At 43.3% G+C, this 22,298-nt stretch overlaps 1 protein-coding gene across 3 annotated transcripts in view; it reads left to right on the plus strand.

The window, feature by feature from the left end:
* The window catches only part of UXS1 (UDP-glucuronate decarboxylase 1), a 93,625-nt gene that overhangs the window by 34,127 nt on the left and 37,200 nt on the right, over positions 1-22,298 (plus strand). For 2 of the 3 annotated variants that reach the window (XM_038550877.1, XM_038550878.1), the window contains exons 5-6: positions 1,617-1,677; positions 12,197-12,377. In XM_038550877.1, the coding sequence (XP_038406805.1) occupies positions 1,617-1,677; positions 12,197-12,377 (242 nt within the window). The remainder of the gene's footprint in view (positions 1-1,616; positions 1,678-12,196; positions 12,378-22,298) is intronic. The other variant, XM_038550879.1, reaches the window with a different exon arrangement.

The raw sequence follows: 22,298 nt of genomic DNA on the forward strand, positions 1-22,298 counted from the left end.
GCTTATCAGTCCGTGTTCTACAGGTGACCACACGTCCAGCAGTTGTGTTTCTGCTTCAGTTTTATTTAACTGTATTTCCTGTAAGAAAACTGCTGTTTTCTTTCTGGTACCAGTGGGCAGCAGTGGGCAGGTGAGGAGGGGGTAGGCGTGGAAGGAGAGAGGCACTGTAGGGGCACCGGGGCCGGCTGCAGAATTTGGGATTGGGGCTGGATGGTGGATGTGGGCGCTCAGAGAAGAGAGGGGACGTCGGGCCGTGTGAGGGGTGCACACGTCCGGTGCTGTGGTTCGCCTGGCCACCCTCCAGCTGACTGATGGAGGAAGTACTTGGAATGACAAGAAGTGTCACTGTGCAAACAAGGCATCTGTCAGGTTCCCTGAAGGCTTCCAGTGTTCAGCAGGCGGAACGTGCCTGCCCCGTAGCCGCTGTGAGGACATTCACTTGGCCGTTACCGTGGGGCCTGTGCTGGGGACGGCTCCTGCCGGCGCAGCCCTCGGGAGGATGCTGTGGTTACCCCGACAGCAGGACGCCCCGAGGCGGACAGAGCTCTCGGGGCTCTTGCCCTGGGTCACAGGACTACGCAGGGGACGGCCGGGATTCTCACCCGTTCCCTCAGGTTCTCGCACCTGCCTGCCTCTGCTTTTGCAGTCTGCAAGGGGAGCTTGCCCCTCTGAGAATCTGGAAGCTCTTAAGTGAGAGAAGCCCTCCTGCCCAAGCTCCGAGTTAAGCGTGTTTCCATTGTCGGGAGGTGAGAAACACTCGGTGCAAGGTCTTCTGTCTAGTGACCTGTCCTGTTCCGTTCAGTTGAGCGGCCGTTAAGGAAGTGCCTTCTGTAGCCGGCCGGGCCCGTGGAGGGGATGAGGCCGTGCCCCTGGCGCCTCTCCAGTTAGATAGTGACTGTCAAGGTGATGGCTCTGAGTCTCCTGAACGCACTTTGTTCCTGACGGGCCTACTTCCAGAATAGGTACTTCACGTCTGCATTTGTCGGCTCGCATTGCCCTGCTCCCGCCGTCAGCGTGGGCCGGGGAGTCCCGGGAGCTCCTCGGGGGGCAAGAGGCGTCGTGGAGACGTGAGGGGAGCCCCAAGGTGGGTTCGGAGCAGCCCACGGGAGGCAGGAAGTGCTGGTGCCCAGTCATCTGTCCCGGGGCACTGGTGGGGACAGGCCGGGGGCGGGTGCTGCCATTGTGCCATCGCCCAGAATAAGGGGACGGGCTCAGCTTTTCGTGTCTTCTTCCCCTTGCAAGGCACAGTGGCCTGCTTTGGGTCTGTCACTTCACACAGCTGCTTTCTCCCTTCCAGGCCTCCTCACTGTGAGGAGGCCGCCACCTCCCCCATTTTGTGTTTAGCTCTGGCTACGCGTAGCCTGTACCTGGGTAAATTTTCCCTCGTCCAGGATGGACTCTGTGGCCCCAGCTTGAGTCTGCACAAGGGGCAGGTTGCAGATTTCTTGAATTCAAATGACCGAGCAGTCGCCCGGTCCCCACAGCCCTTGCTTGGAGACGGGTAAAGGGAGGAGGCAATAACCGTGCCACAGTCTGGCCTTTGTTTTGATGATAGTGGAGCAAATCCTCACAGGAGATGTTTGACTTTTCTTTTCTCATCTCTTCGTGTTCTACAGCTTCACCCAGAAATACCCGCCAGTAAAATTTTTATCAGAAAAGGACCGTAAAAGAATTTTGGTAAGTTTGCATACCTGATGAATATTTGTCATATCAAGAAACTTGCTTTTTAAGTAGAGGCGTGACCGCCGTACTGGGAGTCACCGCGCGGCCAGTACGCTGGCTGGTTTGCAGCCTGTTCCCACAGTCACAGGACAGCATTGCCTTCTAATTCCGCAGCGTTTCCATCCCCCAGAAGGAAACCCCATCCCTGTTGTCAGCCATGCTCCTCCCCGCTCCTGGCAACCGCTGAGGCCACCCTCTGTCTCTGCCAATTCTGGACATTTCCCGCGAGTGAAATACGTGGGGTCCTTAGTGTCTGCTTCCTTAAACTCAGAGTGATGTTTCTAACGTCCACGTAAGCTGTAGCACAGATCGCTGCCCGGTCCTTTCTGTGGCTGGTAACATTCCATATTATGGATGTACCACATTTTGTTTCTCTGTTTATCTGTTGATGGACGTTTGGGGCGGTTTCTGCTTTGAGGCCATTGTGAATAATACTGCTGTGAACCGTGGGTGCACAAGTTTGTGCACAGAGGTAGTTTTTTGGGTCTCTTGGGTATATACCTAGTGCCACTGGCTGATGGGACTAATTGTGTCCCATTGAATCGTCTTGGCCCCTTGTCAGAAAACAGGTGACCAGAAACGAAAATATCTTTGTCTACACTCTTGGTTCCATTCCATTGATCCTGTCTGTCCTTGGGCCAGTACCACTGTCTTGGTTACTGTAACTTCATAGTAAGTTTTGAAATTGGGAAGTGTGAATCCTCCCACTTTGTCTTTTTCAAGACAGTTTTCGACTCTTCTGGATTCCTTGCAGTTCCTGGTGAATTTTAAGATTAACTCATCAAGTTTCTTTACAGAAGCCACCTGAGGGTTTGATAACAGATCACATTGAATCTGTGGATGAATTTGGGTGGTGGTGTCACCTTAACAGTATTGTCTTCCGATCCTTGAACAGGGGCTATCTTTCTATTTATTTAGTCTTCATTAATTTTTTTTAACATCCTTTTTGTAGTTTTCAGAGTATAAGTTTCATACTTACGTTGGACTTATTTTATAGCGTTTTATCCTTCTTGATGTTAGCATAAATGGAATTTTTTTTAGTTTAATTTTTATATTTTGTATTGCAAGTAACTAGAAATACAATAGATTTTCATATTTTCTTATATCCTGCAACTTTGCTGAAATCATTGGTTTCTAATAGTTTCAAATAGATTCCTGAGGATTTTTTTATATACTGTACAAGATCATGTTGTCTGCAATTATAGGTGGTTGACTTCTGCCCTAACAATTTGGATACTTTGTTTCCTTGCCTAATGGTCCTGGCTGGAACCTCCTACAGTGTTGACTAGAGTGGGAAGAGCAGACATTGTTGTCTTGTTCCTCATTTTAGGGAAAAGCTGTTAGTCTTTCACGGTGAAATAGGATGTTAGTTGAGGGCTTGTCATAGATGCCTTTTTAAACAGGTTGATTCTCTTCTACCCCTGCTTTGTTCAGTTTACAACCGATCTTGCATACCTGGGATAAATTTCTATTGGTTAATGTATAATCCTTTTTTTATATACTGGTGGATTTGATTTGCTAGCATTTTGTTGAGAATTCTTATGTTTGTATTTATGGGAGATTTTGGTCTATAATTTTCCTTTTTATTTTTTATTTATTTATTTTTTTTAAGATTTTATTTATTTAGGTAGCCTGGGTGGCTTAGCGGTCTAGCGCTGCCTTCCGCCCAGGGCATGATCCTGGAGACCCGGGATGGAGTCCTGCGTCACATTCCCAACATGGAGCCTCCTTCTCCCTCTGCCTGTGCCCTGCTTCTCTCTTTCTCTCTTTCCGTGTGTCTCTCATGAATAAATAAAATCTTTTTAAAAAATATTTTATTTATAAAATCTTTTTTAATTAATTAATTAATTAATTTAGATTTTTATTTATTTATGATAGTCACACAGAGAGAGCGAGAGAGGCAGAGACACCGGCAGAGGGCAGAGGGAGAAGCAGGCTCCATGCAGGGAGCCCGATGCGGGCCTCGATCCCAGGACTCTGGAATCAGGACCTGAGCCAAAGGCAGATGCTCAACTACTGAGCCACCCAGGCATCTCTATAATTTTCCTTTCCTATGATCTCTTTTGCTGGTTTTGGTATCAGGGTAATACTGACCTCATGGGATAAGTGGGAAAGTGTTTCTTCTTCTGTTTTTTGAGATGAATTGTGAAGATTTGGTATTAATTCTTATTGAGGTGTTTGGTGGAATGCACCACAGTAGTTATTTGGGCTTAAGCTGTTTTTTGTTGTTGATTTTTTTTTTTTTTAACATTGCTAATTCAATCTCTTTTTAGAGATCTATTCAGATTTTCTGTTCTTGAGTTATTTTGGTATTTTGTATCTTTTTAGAAATTTCATTGCTTTGGCTGCCTACTCTAAGTTTTGGTGTGCTGTTTCTTCATTGTCACCCATTTCAAAGGATGGTTAATTTTTTAACTCACTGTTTGATCCTTTAGTCATCTGGGAGTGTGCTGGTTAATTTCTGTGTACTAGTGAATTTCTCAAATTTCTTTGTTACTGAGATCTAATTTCATTCCATTGTAGTCAGAGATTGTACTTTGTATGCTTCAATTCCTTTTAAATTATTGAGGCTTATTATATGGCCTAGGATATGGTCTGTCCTAGAGGATATTTCATGTACTCTTTTTCTTCGTAAGATTTTATTTTTAAGCAATCTTTATACCCAGTGTGGAGCTTGAACTCACAACCCTGAGTTCAGGAGTCTCATGCTCCACTAACTGAGCCAGGCAGGCACCCCTCAATGTACTCTGAAAAGGACTGTGTGTTGTGCTGTTGTTGAGTGTTCTATATATGTCTGTTAGGTCTAGCTGGATTACAGTGTTTTTCAAGTCCTCTATTTCCTTGCTAATCTGCTGTTTAGTTCCTTACGTTATTGAGAGAGGTGTTGCTGCCTCCAACTGTTGCTGAAATCTTCTATTTCTTCCTTTAATTCTTTCAACTTTGGCTTTGTATATTTTGATTCTCTGTTAGGTGTATAAATGTTTATACCTGTTATATCTACTGGTATGCACTGGATTGGATTGACCCTTTTATCATTATAAAATCCCCCCCCCCCTTTATCTACTAAGATTTTTTTTTTGTTGTAACGTTTATTTTGTCTGATGTCATCATAGCCATTCCAGCTTTCTTACTGTTTCTATGCTAGGTGTTATACTTTTTTACATTCAACACATTGTATCTTCCAGTCTTCAGTGTATTCCCTTAATACTTTATATAGTTGGACCTTGTTTTGTTTTGTTTTTCTCCCATTTGACAGTCACTGACTTTTGAGTGGTTGGCTTAATTCATTCACATTTAATGTTGTTACTGACATATTTGGATTTATAACTGCCACTATATTTTGTGTTTCCCATATGCCTCATATCTTCTTTGTTCTCCATTCTTCCATTTTTCTTTTCTTATGCATGAAGTAATTTTTTTCTTATGTGATATTTGAATTCCTTTATTTTTTACTGTATTTTAAAAATTCATTTTGTTACTAAGTATTCTAGTGCTTACCATCTATGTTTTAACTTATACACTACTTCAGCTTTATACTGAGTTCCAGTGAGATATAGAAATGCCACTCCTACATAGTTCTATTATCCACCCCTTCTTGTGACATTATTTCTGCAAGTTTCATGTATTATTTTAGTCCAAGTTACAAATCCATAATACATTGTTATAATTATTTTATATTTTATGTCTTTTAAATAAGCTGAGTGAATAAAAGAGAGTAAAGATGTATTTACAGAATTTGTTACATCATCTTTTTCATTACCCTGTCTAGTTTCCTTCATTTAATCCTGTGGGTTTGAGTAAACTTTTGGTGTCATTGCTTTACAGCAGTACAACTTTGCTCCCACCTATCCTCTTCATGCTGTTGTTGTCACATATATTTCTATATTTTGCAGGACAAATAATACAGTGGTATACATACTATTTTATACAATTGTTTTGCGGTGGTAGTGGTAAAATATACACAACACAGTTTATCATTGTATCATGTTAAGTATATAGTTCTTTGGCTTTAAGTACTTTCACATTATTGTGCTATACAATTTGGTCTTTAAATTGATTAAGAGTAGAAAGGAGAAAGTGCCACTATATTGCCTTTTAAATTACCTAATTACTTTATTTGTTCCTCCCCTTTTGTTTCCTGGGTGGGAAATGCTGCCTGGGATCATTTGCTTTCAGCCTGAAGAACATCCTTTAGTATTTCTTTTATGGCAGAGCTGCTGGCAATGAATACTTTCATTTTTTGTTTATTTTTGCTTTTCAGTTTGAGAAGTTTGGGTTGAATATAAAATTCTTGGCTGGCAGTTTCCTTTTTGCACTTTGAATGTGTTACCCTACTGCTTCTTCCACCTTTTGTGACAGAGAGTAGGCTGTTAGTCATGTTGGGGTCCCTTGTACCTGAGTATTTTTCTTTGTTTCCTGTCTACTTTCCAGGGGTTGCTATCATGTAAATTACAAGCTCAGTAGTAAAACAACAGAAACTGAAAATCTCCCCCTACTGGAAGCTAGAATTCTGACATCAGGGCATTGGCAGGGCGGTGCTCTCTCTGAAGTTTCTAGCACGAAATCTGTTTCATGCCTTTCTCTTAGCTTCTGGTGTTGCCACTAGTGCTTGATTCCTTGTCTTGTAGACACTTCCATCCAGTCTTTGCCGCCATCATCACATGGTGTTCTCCCGTGTGTCTCATACTGGATTTAGGGTTTACCCTACTCCAGAATGATCATATCTCAACTGATGACATCTCAGCTGATGACCCTATTTCCAGATAAGGTCATGTTCCGAGATTCTAAGAAGGATATATTTTCTCTAGGGCAGTATTTCACCCAGTACAGCTGCTTCCAAAACTTTATCTTCGTCTCTGATTTTCAGCATTTTCAGGATGATGTGGCTACAAGCATCTGTTTGTGTTTGCATTTCTCCTGCTTGGATGGAATTTGTCAAGCTTCTTGAATATGTAGGTTCACGTGTTTTATGAGTTTGGGGGACTTTTCAGCCATTATTTCTTTGACTATTTTCCTGCTCGTCTCTTCAGGTGCTCCCATGACAAGCCTGTTGGTGTGTTTATTGCTGTCTCATACTGCTCTGAGCGCTATGCACTTTCCTTTCTTTCTTCTCTCTGCTCTTCAGGCTGCATAAGCAGTCTTGATTTATCTTCAGGTTTGTGCGCTTGCTTCTGCCAGATCCAATCGGTTGTTGCCTCGCTGTAGTGAGTTTTTCTATACTTGTCAACTCCCAAATTCCCATGTTTCTATTTTATAATTTTTCTCTTTTTAGTCTCTATTTACTTCTTCAAGCATGGTTTCCTCCCACTCTTGTGAACTTATTTATGCTGGCGGATTTGAAGACTCTGTTGAATGTGACAGCTGGGCCCTCACACAGGCAGTTTCTGTTGCCTGGCTGTTTTTCTCTGTGTCCAGGTCACATGCGTTCCTATTTCTTTGCATGTCTCAGAATCTTTTGTAGCGAACTCGATATTTTAGGGAGTATATTGTAGCAACTCTGGGTACTGTTCTCCCCTTTCTCCAAGCCTTGTTTTATTTTTTCTTGTTTACTTGTTTGTTTAGTGACTTGGCTGATTTCTTTCAGTGATGTCTGTTCACTTGGAGTGTGGGACTCTGATGGTCATTGCTCAGAGGCTGCAGCCTTGGGGACGGACATAGTCACTCTGGGATGGCTGTGGTTCTAGAAGGGCTCTTGTTGACCATCTCTTAGCCTGATTTCTCTGTTAAGCTGTCTGCCTTGTGTGGTATCACACTGTTAGGCTCTAGTAATTGCTAGTTGAGCCAACTGTGCTTTAAACAGTATTTTGCATTATAAATTGTTCCTCAGTCTGATCTAGTTAAATTCTGGCCCCTTTGCAGTGGTAGATTTTTAGGCCAGTCTTTGAGGTTTGTTCAGGTTTGTTCTGATCTGAAGAGGGCTCTTTTAGGTGTTTCTTCTGGTTCTCTCTACTAATCAGCTGGCCTGTGGTTAAACTTGTTGTTATAGAACTGCTGGGCTCCTTTCTGTTGATTACCACTTAAATCTCCATTGTTTTCGAGATATTTTTTTAAAAGATTTTATTTATTTCATCATGAGAGACACACAGAGAGAGGGGCAGAGGCACAGGCAGAGGGAGAAGCAGGCTCCATGCAGGGAGCCTGACGTGGGACTCGAGCTTGGGTCTTTAGGATCATGCCCTGGGCCGAAGGCTGCACTAAACCGCTGAGCCACCAGGGTTGCCCAGTTTTTGAGATAATCTTTATGCTTGAACTTTCTTACTTTCTCTTTCAAATTAAGTCTGTCCCTCTGGGGAGAGCTTTGGAGCTCTGTGTTTGTATGGACTGCCTCTGTCCCTGCAGAAAATCTCTGAGCCACTACTATGGAGCTGGAAAAGGGATCGACATTCCTGCTTACAAGCAGGGACCTGGCAGGAACAGTACCCCAGGTCCTCTTGCCTTGCCTCTCTGGGCATGGAGTCCACTCTGTGAGTTCACTGGGGCAAAGGTGACCAGAATCCCATTACTCAATCACAGCCTGCCATGCCTGGAATAGAGCTTCTGCCCTGTATGTGGGAACTGGAGGAGGAAGATGTCTCTTAACCACTTGGCTAACATCTCAGGAATTTAGTCTGGGCAGCTCACAACTGGAAGGAATGAGGAATGTGGATGACCTGCTCTTTCTGGTGAGATACCATTATCTTTTGACTGGGAGCGCCATTGTTTTGGCCACATCTAATACCCACCCACTCTGAACTATGAGGGTGAAGGGTGGAAATGTGGGTGTGGGCCATGGCTCAGGTCTCATTGATTCTCTTTGTTCTTACTGAATTTTAGATATTCTTTTTTTTTTTTTTTTGAATTTTAGATTTTCTTAATAAATGTTTCTTCATTTGCTGTATACCCTTAGGACAATTTGCAGAGACTTTAAACAGGTTTTTGAATTAATTCTCACCAGTTATGGTTGGTTTTTGCTGGGGGATGGGTCTGTGGAACACCTGATGTTGCCATTCTGTAAGATGTGTTTTATCTGTGATCTTGATATATATACAAGGTTTTTTGTTCTTTTGCCCATTCTCTAGGCTGTAGGACTATGTATCCCAAACACCAAAGTAATACTCTTGAATCAATATTAACCTTTGTACACCACAGAATCTCCTTTTTTCTTCTGAGTTGTGGAAGACCTCTTGCCTTTTTAGATGGTGTACATAAATCTTACCCTGAGCAGACTCTGACTTCTGTTCTACATATACCCCTGTCTTTTGGGGTTATTTCTACCATATCAAAAATGCATAGGCACTTAAGCATGAACTGAGATATATATCCATGTCTTCAGCAGAGAAGAGTTAATTTTTCTAATCTTTCTGCTGCCACATGTCAGATTGATCAGAATATCTGATGCCCTGCACTCATGTATGAGTCCTGCACATCTTGCAAGGGTTATCATTGTATCCACATGGGATGATCTTCCCGTTGTTGCTGAGTATTAGTGAATTTATTTCCCTTTTCATATAACCACAATAAATGGACTGTGTGTTCTTTACTCATCTGCCGTCTTAAGCCACATGTCAGAGTCATCTGGTGCCATGTCGTTCCCAAGACCCAAAGCCTTTTCAGTGATTGTTGAAGCCTTAGCACAAAGGAGAGGTTTGTTCAGAAAGGTATTCTTCTTGCTTTCTGAGCAGCATGAGTTTGAATGCTGTCCTTGAACTGGACCAGGTTGGCTGCCTGTGAGCTCCCACAAGAGCAGGAAGTACAAGCAGTTGAGATGAGCTCATGGCTGCAGAGCCATGCGAAGCCGTGTGCAGCCTTTTCAGTTCCACTATAAGAGGTGTTCTGTCCTTTGTTCCTACTGTCTTTTTGGGGTGTTAGCTCTTGTTATTCAAAGGGTATGCCTGGGCTTGGCGATTCATACTCCTGAGGAAGCTTGTAAGAGAGGAGATCCTGCCAGGTTTGTTTCTGTTTGAAGTGCTTGCCTAATGGGCTGAGATTGATTAGGGAGAGACCTTGGAGAGCCACTCAGCTGTGTTACATAAATCTTTAAGTATTTTTGATAGAAAGGACTTACTCGAGAAAAACGGTTCAGATGCATTTTAAGCAAGGCTGAGGTGCTTCCAGCAATTTTATGTCACCACTAAAACTAGTAAAATGTTGGAGGCAATCACGTATAATTTAGTGCACTGCATTTCTGGTAGCTCTGAGCTGTCACTCAGTTATTTTAGGTGTGGAGATAAAGTTAGCGTGCGACAGAACATCTTAGTTTAAGTAACATTTGCATATAGATACAGAGTTACATTAAAGAAGGTTAAATTTCTTTGAAAAGAGATGTAATTTTTCTGATTTATGAACTGTGGAAGGCTTGGGAAAATGCAATGAAATGAAGGCACAATAAAGTGAATTTTCATCCCTCAAGCACTACATTTGGAATTCAGTTATTTTTCCTGAAAATTCTGTTTTCAAATCATTGTTCAGGTGTATAGGGGAGATGTAGGCATGCTGAGGATAAAGCATGAACCAGGCACATCTACGGGTAGTAGGAAGACCATGAAATTCTGGGGGCACCCAGGTGGCTCAGCGGTTGAGCGTCTGCCTTCAGCTCAGGACATGATCCTGGAGTCCTGGGATCAAGTCCCACATCGGGCTCCCTGCAAGGAGCCTGCTTCTCCCTCTGCCTGTGTCTCTGCATCTCTGTGTGTGTGTCTTGTGGATAAATAAATAAAATCTTTAAAAAAAAAAAAAAAAAGACTGAGATTCTGACGTCTCTGACCATATTCTGTCATTACTGGGGATCTGGGGATCTTGGTCAGAACCTCTCTTCCTCTATGTGTCCGTTTCCTGTCTCCAGAATAGAGCAGATTTAGGAAATGGTGCTCTCCATAAAGAAGGAATGCACCTGATTGAAAGCTGATGAGCATCAGGACTTTTCAACCATCCACATTCTCAACCATTATACAGTTGACCCTTGAATAACTCAGGGGTGAGAGACACTGACCATCCGCCCCCCCACCTTGCCACGTGCTGTCGAGAATCCACATGTAACTTTTGACTCCTTTTGCCTGCTGTTGACTGGCAGCCTCACCATGACGTGAACAGTCGAACAACACATACTCTGAATGTTATGTGTATTACGTATTTTGTTCTTAAACTGGAGAAAAGAAAATGTTATTAAGAACATCGTAAGAGAAAATACAATCACCGTACCATCCTGTGTTTATTGAACAAAAATCTGCGCAAAAGTGGAGCCGTGCAGTTCACACCTGTGTTGTTCAAAGCTCAGCTGTGTTTTTATTTTCGTTAGAGCATATGTAAATGTCTGGTTGGTGTTGGTGGGATTCCTCTATGGCTGGCAGGTCCCCACCCCGTCCCCCAGATCTACCTCCTTCAACCAGAGGTGGCTTAGCTTACACCCCTGGTAAACACTGTAATTAGGTATCAGATTTTATCTGAACAGAGCACCTGGTGGCAAACTAAATGTTTTAAGACCCATAGTCCTAAGGGTTTATGTGCTTTTTTTTTGGTAAAAGAATTGGCGGATTTTTTTTCCCTACTGTGAATTCTTTCAGTTTGGAGGAGGAGGGTGAGATGAGTGCAAGTTTTGATGGCAGAGAAGGCGGAGCAGAGAACAGAACAGGGCAGAGAGGGTAGTTTCACAGCCTTGTCTGCTTTCTGAGTTTGTTCTTTTCACTTCTTCCTCCCCAAAACGCAGTATGCTTTATCTGGCCCCCTTCACTTATACCACATAATTTGAATAGTCTTTTATTAGTTTAAATGATGTTTTTCCGTCGTGGTTGCCTCTTTCCATTTGTTGTGGCTCAGGTCTTGGAAGCACAATATTGCTGGCCCCCTGCCCCCCACAACTGCATCTTGTCCCTGTTGGTGCACCCCATGCAGCGTTTGCACTCCCATTCAGACACTGACCCAGCGGTAGAACCTAATCATTTAGGGCTTTGGTCTGCAAAAGTATCTGTTGCTTATTCATTTGTTCTTGTAAATAGTTGGAAAGATCGTTTTTTGTTTTTGTTTTGTTTTTTATGAGGGTTTTTTTTTTGTGTGTGTCCAGTTTAAAAAGCACTTACATTATTTGGTAGTTCACTGAATCTCTGCACGTTGCTAATCATTTTTTAAAAGAGAGTCATTCTGAAACTCTCCAGGAGTAGTGGTAGAGTTATACAACTGATGTTCAGTGTCCTCTCCATTATAAAACAAGAACCTTTTAATATAAAATTCTCTGTAAGAGGAGACATTTGGAAACTTGTAACTTTCTATACTGTCGACTGGGTGGTAGCTTAAGTTTTTAGGCTGCTTAGAAGTTGACAGTAGTATAATGACTTGTTCTGGAGGAAAAGTGAAGATGCTGCCTGTAAACAGTGTCTTCTTCCTTGCTCTCCTACCAAGTTTTAAGTTGAGGCTGCACCATAGGCATATCCCCTTGAAGTTGGTTGTCACTGTGTCCTCTTGTGCTTTCTCTGGGGACATTGGGCACCGTGTCCTGGTGCAGATAACCGGAGGAGCAGGGTTCGTGGGTTCTCACCTCACCGACAAGCTCATGATGGATGGCCACGAAGTGACTGTGGTGGACAACTTCTTCACCGGCAGGAAGAGGAACGTGGAGCACTGGATCGGCCATGAGAACTTTGAGCTGATAAACCACGACGTGGTGGAGCCACTCTACATCGAAGGTGAGCGAAAGTGCACATTAACAGCACATTGAGCCCGGTGGGTGGGCTCCCCAGAGCAGCTGGCCCCCAGCTGAACCTTCTGACCTGGCCACAGTGAGTTTGAGCTGTGTCTCCTTTCTGAAACGGTCTTACTGGGTACAAGGCACTATCCTAGTTTCTGTGATAAGATAACGATTACGGCAGTGTGGGAATTTGACTTCACTGTTTTGAGCACTCCTGGCTTTGAGTGTTGTGGTCTGTTCAAGAAGGGCTTGTGTAATCCTCCCCACTGCATCACACATCAGTTGCCCATCCCACTCAAGTAAAAGTACTTCTAGCTCCCTGCAGGGTGCTAGCTGGTATGGAATGCTGATTAATAGTGAAATTCCACATCTAAGAGTTTAAAGCCTCAGTAACTTTGTTATTCTAAAGGAGTTGGGGGTTGGGGGCTATGTGAGTTGGATGGTGGTCCCCCAAAGAATATATCGATGCCTTAAACGCTGGAACCTGTGAATGTGATCTTATATGGGGAAAAGGTCTTTGCTGGTGTAATGAAGTTCATATCTCAAGATGAGATCAGTCTGGATTTCCAATGGCAAGTGTCTTTGTAAGAGACGGAATGGAGAGGACACAGACGCATGGTGAGAAGAGCACGTCTCTTGGAGACCGAGGCAGAGATTGAGGCCACGTAGCCCCAAGCTGAGGACTACCTAAAAGCCAAGGAGGGATTCTCCTCTAAAGTGTTCAGGGGAAGTGTGGCCTTGCCAGCAGCCCCCGTTTTCTACAACTGTGGGAAAAGAAATTTCTGGTGTTTTAGTTTGCCTGATATGTGGCACTTTAGCTACAACAGCCACAGGAGCTGAATATGGGGGCCTCTGGTGGACTTTTATTGAGATTGTCTGAGGTGCTTGGTTAGCAGGCTTCTAAGGGCCTTGAGGTCACCAGACTTCACGTTCGTTCTCATTTAAATCTGACCAGAACCCTGAGAGTAAATGGTATCATCCTCTCTTGAATGTATAATGGAAAACTGGAATTGGGTCGTGGTCTGCCCAAAGCCCTGCGGCTGTGAAGTGGTCAGGCCAGAACTCAGCCTCGGGTTTCAGGCTGCGATCATCACCCGCCCCTCCTCCTGTGTGGGTAGTGTGGCCTTCTGCCTTCAGGTGTTAACCAGTCCTGCGTATATTCCCTTGTCAATAGCAGGTATCTTGGAGAGTCCCTGTAATTACTGAGCAGGCTTACTGTGGGTATACTATGTTTCATTTACTCCTATCCTTGAAAGTTCTCCAGTGTTTTATTACAAGTATCTTCTTCGTCTGAGTTTTATTTCCTTAATGAAGAGTTTGAATGTGAATTTGGCCAAATGCTGATAATGTCTTCATTGTTTGGTGTTGTCTGTTTCACTAACTCCTGAATAGCCCTGGGCATTATCTTCAAAAACTACTAACAAAAATATTGCTAACTTGATCGAAAACACATGGTTCTTTGGTGACTAACAAAAAGTTAGAATTTCTAACATGTTAAGTTTCATAAAAGAAACCTAAATACTTTCTTTTACCTTTTCAAAAAAATTTTGCTTTTCATAGTTCTTCATAATAGGGATATTAATCATTTAGTATATATTTAGTACCTGCCTGCCCCTCCCCCCGAATCTGGCTTTTATTTAATTGAAATTTTATAATTACAGTCTCATCTGTTTATTTTCCCTCTGTGCTGTTCTATTTCTTTTATGCTGTAAGTTCTTTTATGCTGTAAATTTTATTCACCAAGAATAGAGAAATATTTAGTCACGGTGTCCTTTGTGTGATTTTTTTTTTTTAAACATGTGATTATTTAATTTATCAGGGAAATATTTTAGGGTTAGGCTGTAGTTAGTGAAGTGAGCCTAGGTAGTAGATAAATTAGCTCCCCTTCACCCTGGACTTGATTGTGGGTTTGCTGTGAGGGTTAATTGAGGTAATGCACGTGATGGGGCGCTTACAGGCGGAATTGCAAAGTGTGGGCGATAGCATGCTGCAGTGAAAGTCCTCCCTCATGCAATTAAGGTCATGAATCAGCTGGCTCTAAGATAACTGTGATTACCTGGGATTGTGTGGGTGGGCCCACGTGATCACGCCGGTATTGCAAAGCAGTGGCGGCAGAAGGTGGAGGAGCTAGTTGGAGAGATTTGGTAGGAGGGATGCCACCGAGAGATAGGCACGGGGGAGGTTGGGGGGATTCGGGGTATGAGGAGGACTCGACCCACGGCTGTTGGCTTTGAAGGTGGCCTGGAGCCAGAGTGTGCCGGCAGCCCACAGCCAGCACGAAGATGGGGACCTCAGTGCTGCAGCCTCATGGAACTGAATTTTGTCAACAGCTTGACTCACCCGCTGATGGCAGGAATGCATGCAGCCCTGCTGACACCTGATTTCAGCCTGTGAGGGCAGAGATGAGAACCAGCTGAGCCACACTGTGCGTGGCTTCTGACCTGCAGATGCAGTAGATTATAAATGGGCATTTTTTTAGCTTCTAAGTTTGTTAGGGCATCAGGAGAAAACTGCAGAGCTTAGCATAGGGGCTGGCGCCTAGTAAGTGTTCCCCCAAATAGTAGCTGCTGTTATTATTGCTCTATTTCCGCACATGGCAGTAAACATTTGTGAAATGAAACTATTGATCACATAATTTAGTACTACCAAGAAGCTGAAACTTAGTAAACACAGTATGTTGGTAAGTAAATTATCTGCTTTGCCTCAGAGCCTTGACACCAGAACTATTTGAGACCATTTCTCCTGCTTCAGGCAGTAGACTCCGTGTAGAGGACAACCATGAATGCACCAAGTGGACTCGCACAAGAAAAGGTTCATACTTCTTGCCCTTTGCTGTGGGAGTGGCACCCGTGCAGGAGTGCATAGAACATTTCCCCACCTCCATAGTCTAAAGCCTGTTTTCCACTTTCTCCAACCTTAGCACAGAGTCAGTCCCCCCACCACCTCCCCATTTCCTCACTCCTTCTGCCCCCACAGGCCCACCTGAGTCTGCACCCCATATGGGTAAAAGAGCACCCATCATTGGATCCCATGTGTGGGTACAGTAGTGCGTTTCACGGGCAGTAATCCTTCCCCCACCAAGCCAGACACAGCATGAATTTAACCAGATGAACTTAGCTTGATTTGCTCCCTCCCCTCGGTGTTGCATCGTCACATGGAGGATGACATAATTCAGGGCACCCTTGTGTGACCTGTCATCACCTTGAGTTTGCATTGCTTGCCATAGTTCACTTACACTGCAGTTTTTCCTCTGATTGAATTTTATAGCCGGTGCTCATCCTAGGTGGGATTGCCATTTAGGGTAGTGTCTTTGAGTAGCCAGTTTTTGAGCAGTGATGAACAAGTTAATGTGTCCCATTGATGGGATAAAATTATTCTCCTATGTGTGGTAGAGTGTATTACAAAGTATGTACACCTAGTGTTCTCATAACTCTGCTTTTGAGTACCTTTTTCCTAGTAAAAGAAATTCCATTTGATGTGATGTTTATACCATAGCAGGAATGTTCTTCAGCTCTGAAAAGCATTTTATGGAACTTGTTTTGGTTGGTTTTTCTGGGGCTGACAAGTTGTTTGGATTCTTTTTGTTGTTGTTGTTGTTGTTTGGATTCTAATGGGGTAACAATGGTGTCACTTAATTTGGCAGTGTCATGGTGGAGCTTCATTAATTTTCCTTCACAGATTTCCTCTTGTTATTTTCAAAGTGTAACCATTATGCCTCAGAAGCAGAGGCATTTAAAAAAAATTTTTAAAGTGATTTAACTAAAAAATTTTAATTTCTAAAAATTTATAAAATTTTTAATTTTATATTTATAAAATTTTATATTTATATTTATAAAAAATTTTAAAGCGATTTAACTGTTGTGGGAAATTAACTGTTGGATGCACTTGAGCGTGGTGAGATTGGGAGGGGAGAAAGTGATTGCCACACGCCCAGGGTCAGGGCTGAGAGTGGGTACCATGGAATTCAGGGATCGCCATGTAATCATGAATTGTAAACTGCTTTAAGACCAGTGGTGCTGTTGTCATGGGGGTTCTGTTAGAGGCCTCCACGTTGTCTGGGCTATGTTATATAGAGGAGTATCACTGCTTTGGAAGGAATTATAATACTGAAATAACTGAATCTGGTTTCATATTGCTTTAAAAGAACTCTGGATTTTACTAAATGAGACATTGAAGTTTCAGATAGTGAATCCACCCTGCAAATATTGAGCTGTGGAAGGAGTAAGGTTAATTCTTGCAACCCATCTATTAAGGGTTTGGGGAAGGTTCTGACAAGCCAGATTTGGGAAGTAGCAGGTGTGTTCGGGTTTTGTGAGGGTGATGCCAGGCCATGGAGATTGTGAAAGGAGGTACGCGCTGGGACAGCCCCTCATTCCAGCCTGGAGGCCTGGCGGGCAGTTTTGGGCCACAGGGGGCTCTGTGAGAAGGGAGGATGTCTGGAGAAAGATCCCTGTGATCATGGGGGCAAGGATGATTTGGGATGCATGGGACACGGAGCACTGACCCCAGAGACTTTTCAGAGAGAGCTAACTCTGCTGAAGGATAGACAGGTCCCCAACTTATGATGATCAACTTAAAGATTTTATGACCTTAATAGTGGTGTGATAACAGTACACATTCAGTAGAAACCACACTTCAGATTTTTCATTTGTATCTTCTGGGCTAGGAACATGCCGTCCCATCCTCTTGTGATGCTGGACAGTGACAGCCACAGCTCCCAGTGTGATCGCCAGCGATCACAAGGGTCAGCAACCTGTACGTATTACAAAGTAGGCTTTGTGTTAGAGGATTTTGCCCAACTGTGGGCTAATACAAGTGTTCTGAACACTTGTGGTACAGGTGAGGCTAAGCTATATGTTCAGGACTTCCTCATCATTTGAATGTAGTATAGTTTTATTATTGGTGTTGTTCGATATCTAGGATGTTTGCAAATACGGGGCCATGATGAACCCTGCTTGAGAAAGCTGCCCCACATACACATCAAAGCCACTTTTGTTAATTGCCTTAGACTCATGTCCAGGCTCCTGATGTATACAGCCTGTGACCCTCCAGATGCTGTCCCAATTTACTTGTCCACTGTCTGCATAAGCAGGAATCTTGAAACTGACATTTCTATAGAGGACAGAAGAAGAGACAGCCATTGCATCATGGGGAGCCTGCTTCTGGAACATGCAGTTACCTGACCTGTAAGAGGTCCTGGAAAATGAAAGCAGAAAATGACCATCATAAACACTCTATGAATACTGACTGTGCTCCGGAGGTAGATAGGTATTATTCTCATGTACAAGTCAGGAACCAGTGCCTGGAGTCCCATATCGCACCTCGTACCTAGGTGTGGGGATCCTGTGCAAGGCCAGGAGGGGTGGGTACCAAGACAGGGAAGACAGGGAAGGCTGGACTGGCATACCCAGATGCCCCAGAGTTGACCATGAGTGATGGATGGAAACTGCATTTGCCAAGAGTATTGGGTCTGTGTTGATGTAGATACTTGAGGAGTGCTATTCTGATGAGATTTTTGTTGAATTATAATTTAGACATTTTTTTTCTCCCTTTCAGTTTTTGTTGCAAATGTAAACATAAAGTGCAAAGGCTGCAGATCCAAGATTCCCCCTCTGTTAAACTTGGGGTGGGGGGAGGGGGGATTTCTGCAGGGAAGCTCCGGCACCATGGGTGCTTTCTCACCACCGTGTTATCATGGTGACCCTTTAGCACTTGGGGGAGATTCCGAGGGAGGTGAGGGCAGCTGCTGGCCGCAGGAAATGGACAGGCGGCAGCACTGACTGTAACTTTTGATGCTGGGGCTGAGGCAGATCTCTGGCATGTACAGTCTTCCCTTTGCATTAAATCAATATTATTTAATATGAAATCAAGGCAAAAATCCCACTCTCAGTTCTTTGTGCCAAGAGAGAAATTTGGTCTTTACACTGAAAAGTTCTATATCTTCTAAAATCCTGTTTTCCATCATAAATGCTGGTGTTGGGGAATCAGGGTGAAGGCCTATGTTCCACGTGGCAGACAGGGAACATCTTGTGCAGCATTTATGGCAGGGCTCTGGCCTAGACTACAGGGAAAGAAAGTGTATCAATGGGAGTACCTTTATGCTGGGATTTTACTGTATGCTAAATAATTGCACCAATTCACAGCACCAACCAACTTTTTGTTTTATTCAAAGCTTCAGGGTACAACTCCTTAATGGGTACCTTACCAGTTTAGTAAGGTGTGGCTCTGGTACAGGGAAGCAGTCAGACACAGGCCACGAAAATCACTGGGAGATGTAAACATTCAGTTGGTTTTTATGTGGATTTCCCCTTTGGTAGGAAACTATACTTGATTTTTTTCATGGAGCCTGAACAATTCTGGGTGATCTCAAGTTGTTCAATTTCGACACCTTTTCCCTTTCATACTTATGTATCATCTGTGTATTTTCAGGCACAGTGACATTCATCCTGAAAATCTATAGGATGTTGGTTTGTGGTCAGTATAGTTGCAGGACTGTTGTTTTTGGGATTGATGGTGGGGCCGAGTGTGCCTCAGTTGGACCCCACCCCTTGGCCATCCTCTTCCCAGCATAAAAATAACGTCCTGTGTTCTGGCAGGAGTGCTGCTTTGGACCTATTTAAGGAAATTCTGTGAAAAAGTAAACACTAGTTTGCTTTACTGTTTCCCTTCTTTGATCATTAATTTGAGCTCTTTTAGGGCTAATTGTTTAGGCTCCTATTTTTCTGGCCATGATTACAGCTCATGGCCCTTGCAAATGTGACAGGGTCACAAGGTCACTTGGTCAAATGGAGAGGCTCAGCTCCAGTGAATTAATGGGCATGCCCTGCTTTCTCGTCTTCTCTCCCTCCCCTCAACTTAGATGTTTGAACATCATGTTCATTTTTGGTGTATGTTTTTGCAGTGCAGTTGACATCTTTTGAGGACTTTTTTTCCCCCCTGGGCTGTGAGGGTTCACTTTGCTGTTATTATTAATATTGCTTAGTACTTTTATAGCACTTCTCATTCTTCTGATTATTAGAACAAACATAGTTCTAAATCCCCCCCACCCCTTCTCTCCTCTTCAGAATTCCTTACCCAAGTAATTGCTCAACAGCCTCCATTGCTTGGTCCTTTCTAGGACAGGGACCAGAGTTACTGTCATTAAAGCTCCAGACAGAACACATTCTCATGGGAAGGGGAGGGACTGTTGGATATATTGATTTTCATAGGATTTCAGATTCTTTTTAAACATGATGCATCAGTGGTACTACTTAAAAGTGACAGTTTTTAGGGCCCACCTTAGCCTTTCCTGGTGGGATGACCAGGGAGCTGTGGTCAGGCTGAACTACAAGGTGTGAAAACATCAACAAACCAGATGGAATAGCTTTTTGGATAAAGAGGCCAGTCTATGGCTCATCTCCTTACTCAGCTCGCTTTAGTGAGCTCTGCTCCCAAACTGGCCCTGGCTCCGGAGCCACGTAGGGGGAATTGGTGTTTCTTATAAGCCTGTCTAGCCCTTCTGATGCATTAGATCTGCCCGGGTATCTGCATTTGTGTGTGCACATAGGTAACAAGTAGGGGGCACCCTCCTGCAGAGAGCAAAGCTGTGTGGAGCACCTAAGGAGGAACAAGGCTGTCTTGTTCTCAGTGACTTTTCATCTGGTGAAGAGGATGTGTAGAAAGGCCCAGACAAGGCGGGGTGCAGTTAGTGCCACGGACAGCCAGCAGTGAGAGTGATTATCTCTGACAGGGCCTGTGGGAGGGCTTTGCACATAAACTGACCTCTGAATTGAGCCTTCCAGGATAAAGTGTAGACTCGTGCTTATGCACAGGAGACAAGGAGCAGGTTGGAAATATTCATGTGTTTTATTTGGTGTCTGACTTATGAGGCACAGGCTCTCAGAGCACCCACTTTTCTAGTCTTTGATGCACTATGACTTCTTCGCTGCAGATGTTGTCACCTCAAGAGTAAAAACTGCTACATGATTTGTTCTGTGAGATCACAACCCATACACCTGGTTGACATGGTCTTTGGGAAGCATGTGGCGGCTGCACCTGCATGAGCAGAAATCCAGGGGAGCAGGCTCCAGGTCCAGGCACACGGTTATGTGCTCTCCGGTGTGGTGCACAGGTCTGAAGGCCTGGCCAGATGAATTCTGTTGTGGATCTGGCCCACTCTTGCTCAAGAGCGGCAGCGGGGTGTGCTGAGGTATTTTGCACAGAGGAGATACAACACGTGTATGTGGAGTTGGTGGTCTGCTGCCTATACACCTGCCATCTTTGAGCTCTGAAGCAGGTGAGCAGGGACGGACTGACCCATGCTCTTACTGGTCTGTCTGTAAGCTACAAAGGGTAAAACAACCTAAGAAGGACAGCATTCCATGAGACCTGACTTGTTAACTTAAACTTTGTAAGTGTTTATGTTTGCTTTTTATTTTTAGCTGTTTATCAACTCAGAATAACTCCAGGGTGGGGGTCAGGAAGCAGTCACAGGATTTTCCTTTACTCTTAATGAATTTGCATGTTAAGATTATAAACAATTTCAAAAGGTTTTGAGTTTTCTTGGTTTTCTTGAAGAAAGATTGGTCTTTAAAAGTGTGGGTTCTATTTTTAAATAAGTAGTTTTCAAATGTGGCTTTAAAAGTATGCGTGTGTGTATATGTGTGTCCAGAGTCTCCCCACCTGGAGTGTCTGCATCTGGATGCCAGGGGTGCAGGCATCTCTCATTCAGAAGCTTCACTGGGGAGCTCGTGTATCCGGCAAGGATTGATTGAGAATCTTGAATGACAGCAGTGGTCAGGAACCTGACTTTTAGCTCTTATATTCCTAGGGGAGAGACAGGAAGAACAAATAGATGGAACCTGACTTTTAGCTCTTATATTCCTAGGGGAGAGACAGGGAGAACAAATAGATAAACCCAAACCATTCATCTTGACTTCAGCTTTAGTAAAAGTTAAGCCCTTTTCCCACTAATACTCTTTTCATCTTTTACTGCTTACAAGTATCTTACTTTGCTTTTTGCCATCTTAACCATTTTTCAAGTGTATCAGCCAGTAGTGTTAAATACACTGTATTAGACCAGATCTCCAGAACTTAACTTTTTCGTCTGCAAAACTAGAACTCCCTAGCCATGAACAGTAGCACTCCTCCCACAGGCCCTGGGAACCACTGACCTACCTTCTGTCTCTGAGTTTGACAACTCTAGGTACCACTTATAAGTGGAATCCTACAGGATTTGTCTTTTTGTGACTTGATTGTTTCACTTTAAGGTAATGTCCTCAAAGTACATCTTTGTTCTATTGTAGTATGTGACAGGATTTTTTTCATTTTAAGGTTGAATAGTATTTCACTGCATGTATGTGTATACACTATTTTTGTCTATCTGTTCATTTGTCCATGGACACTTGAGTTGGTTCCACCACATGGCTATTGTGGATAGTGCTGCTGTGAACATGGGTGTGCAAATATCTCTTTGAGACCCTGCATTCAGGGTCTCAGAAGTGGGATTCTTGCTCTTTTATCCTCAATAATACCTGTTATTTTTGGCTTTCTTTTTTTTTTAATAGTAGCCATCCTAATGGGTGTGAAGTGATACCTTACCTCATTATGATTTTGATTTACATTTCTCTAATGGTTAGTGATGCTGAACTTCTTTTCATGTGCTTGTTGGCAATTTGTGTGTCATCTTTGGAAAAATTATTCAAGTGTTTTGCCATTTTTTGAGTTATTTGAGTCTATTGTTGATTTATAGGAACTCTTTGTATATTCTGGATATTAACACCTTATCATATATATGACTTGTACATATTTTCTCCTATTGTGTAGTTTGTCCTTTTAATGGTGATTGTGTCCTTTGATATTGTCAGAAAAGTTTTTAAAGTTGATGTGATGCCATTTTTCTATTTTTGCTTCTGTTGCCTTTGCTTTGGTGTCATATCCA

Source organism: Canis lupus, chromosome 10 (assembly GCF_011100685.1).
Source record: "Canis lupus familiaris isolate Mischka breed German Shepherd chromosome 10, alternate assembly UU_Cfam_GSD_1.0, whole genome shotgun sequence".
In the NCBI taxonomy this organism is placed as follows: Eukaryota; Metazoa; Chordata; class Mammalia; order Carnivora; family Canidae; genus Canis; species Canis lupus.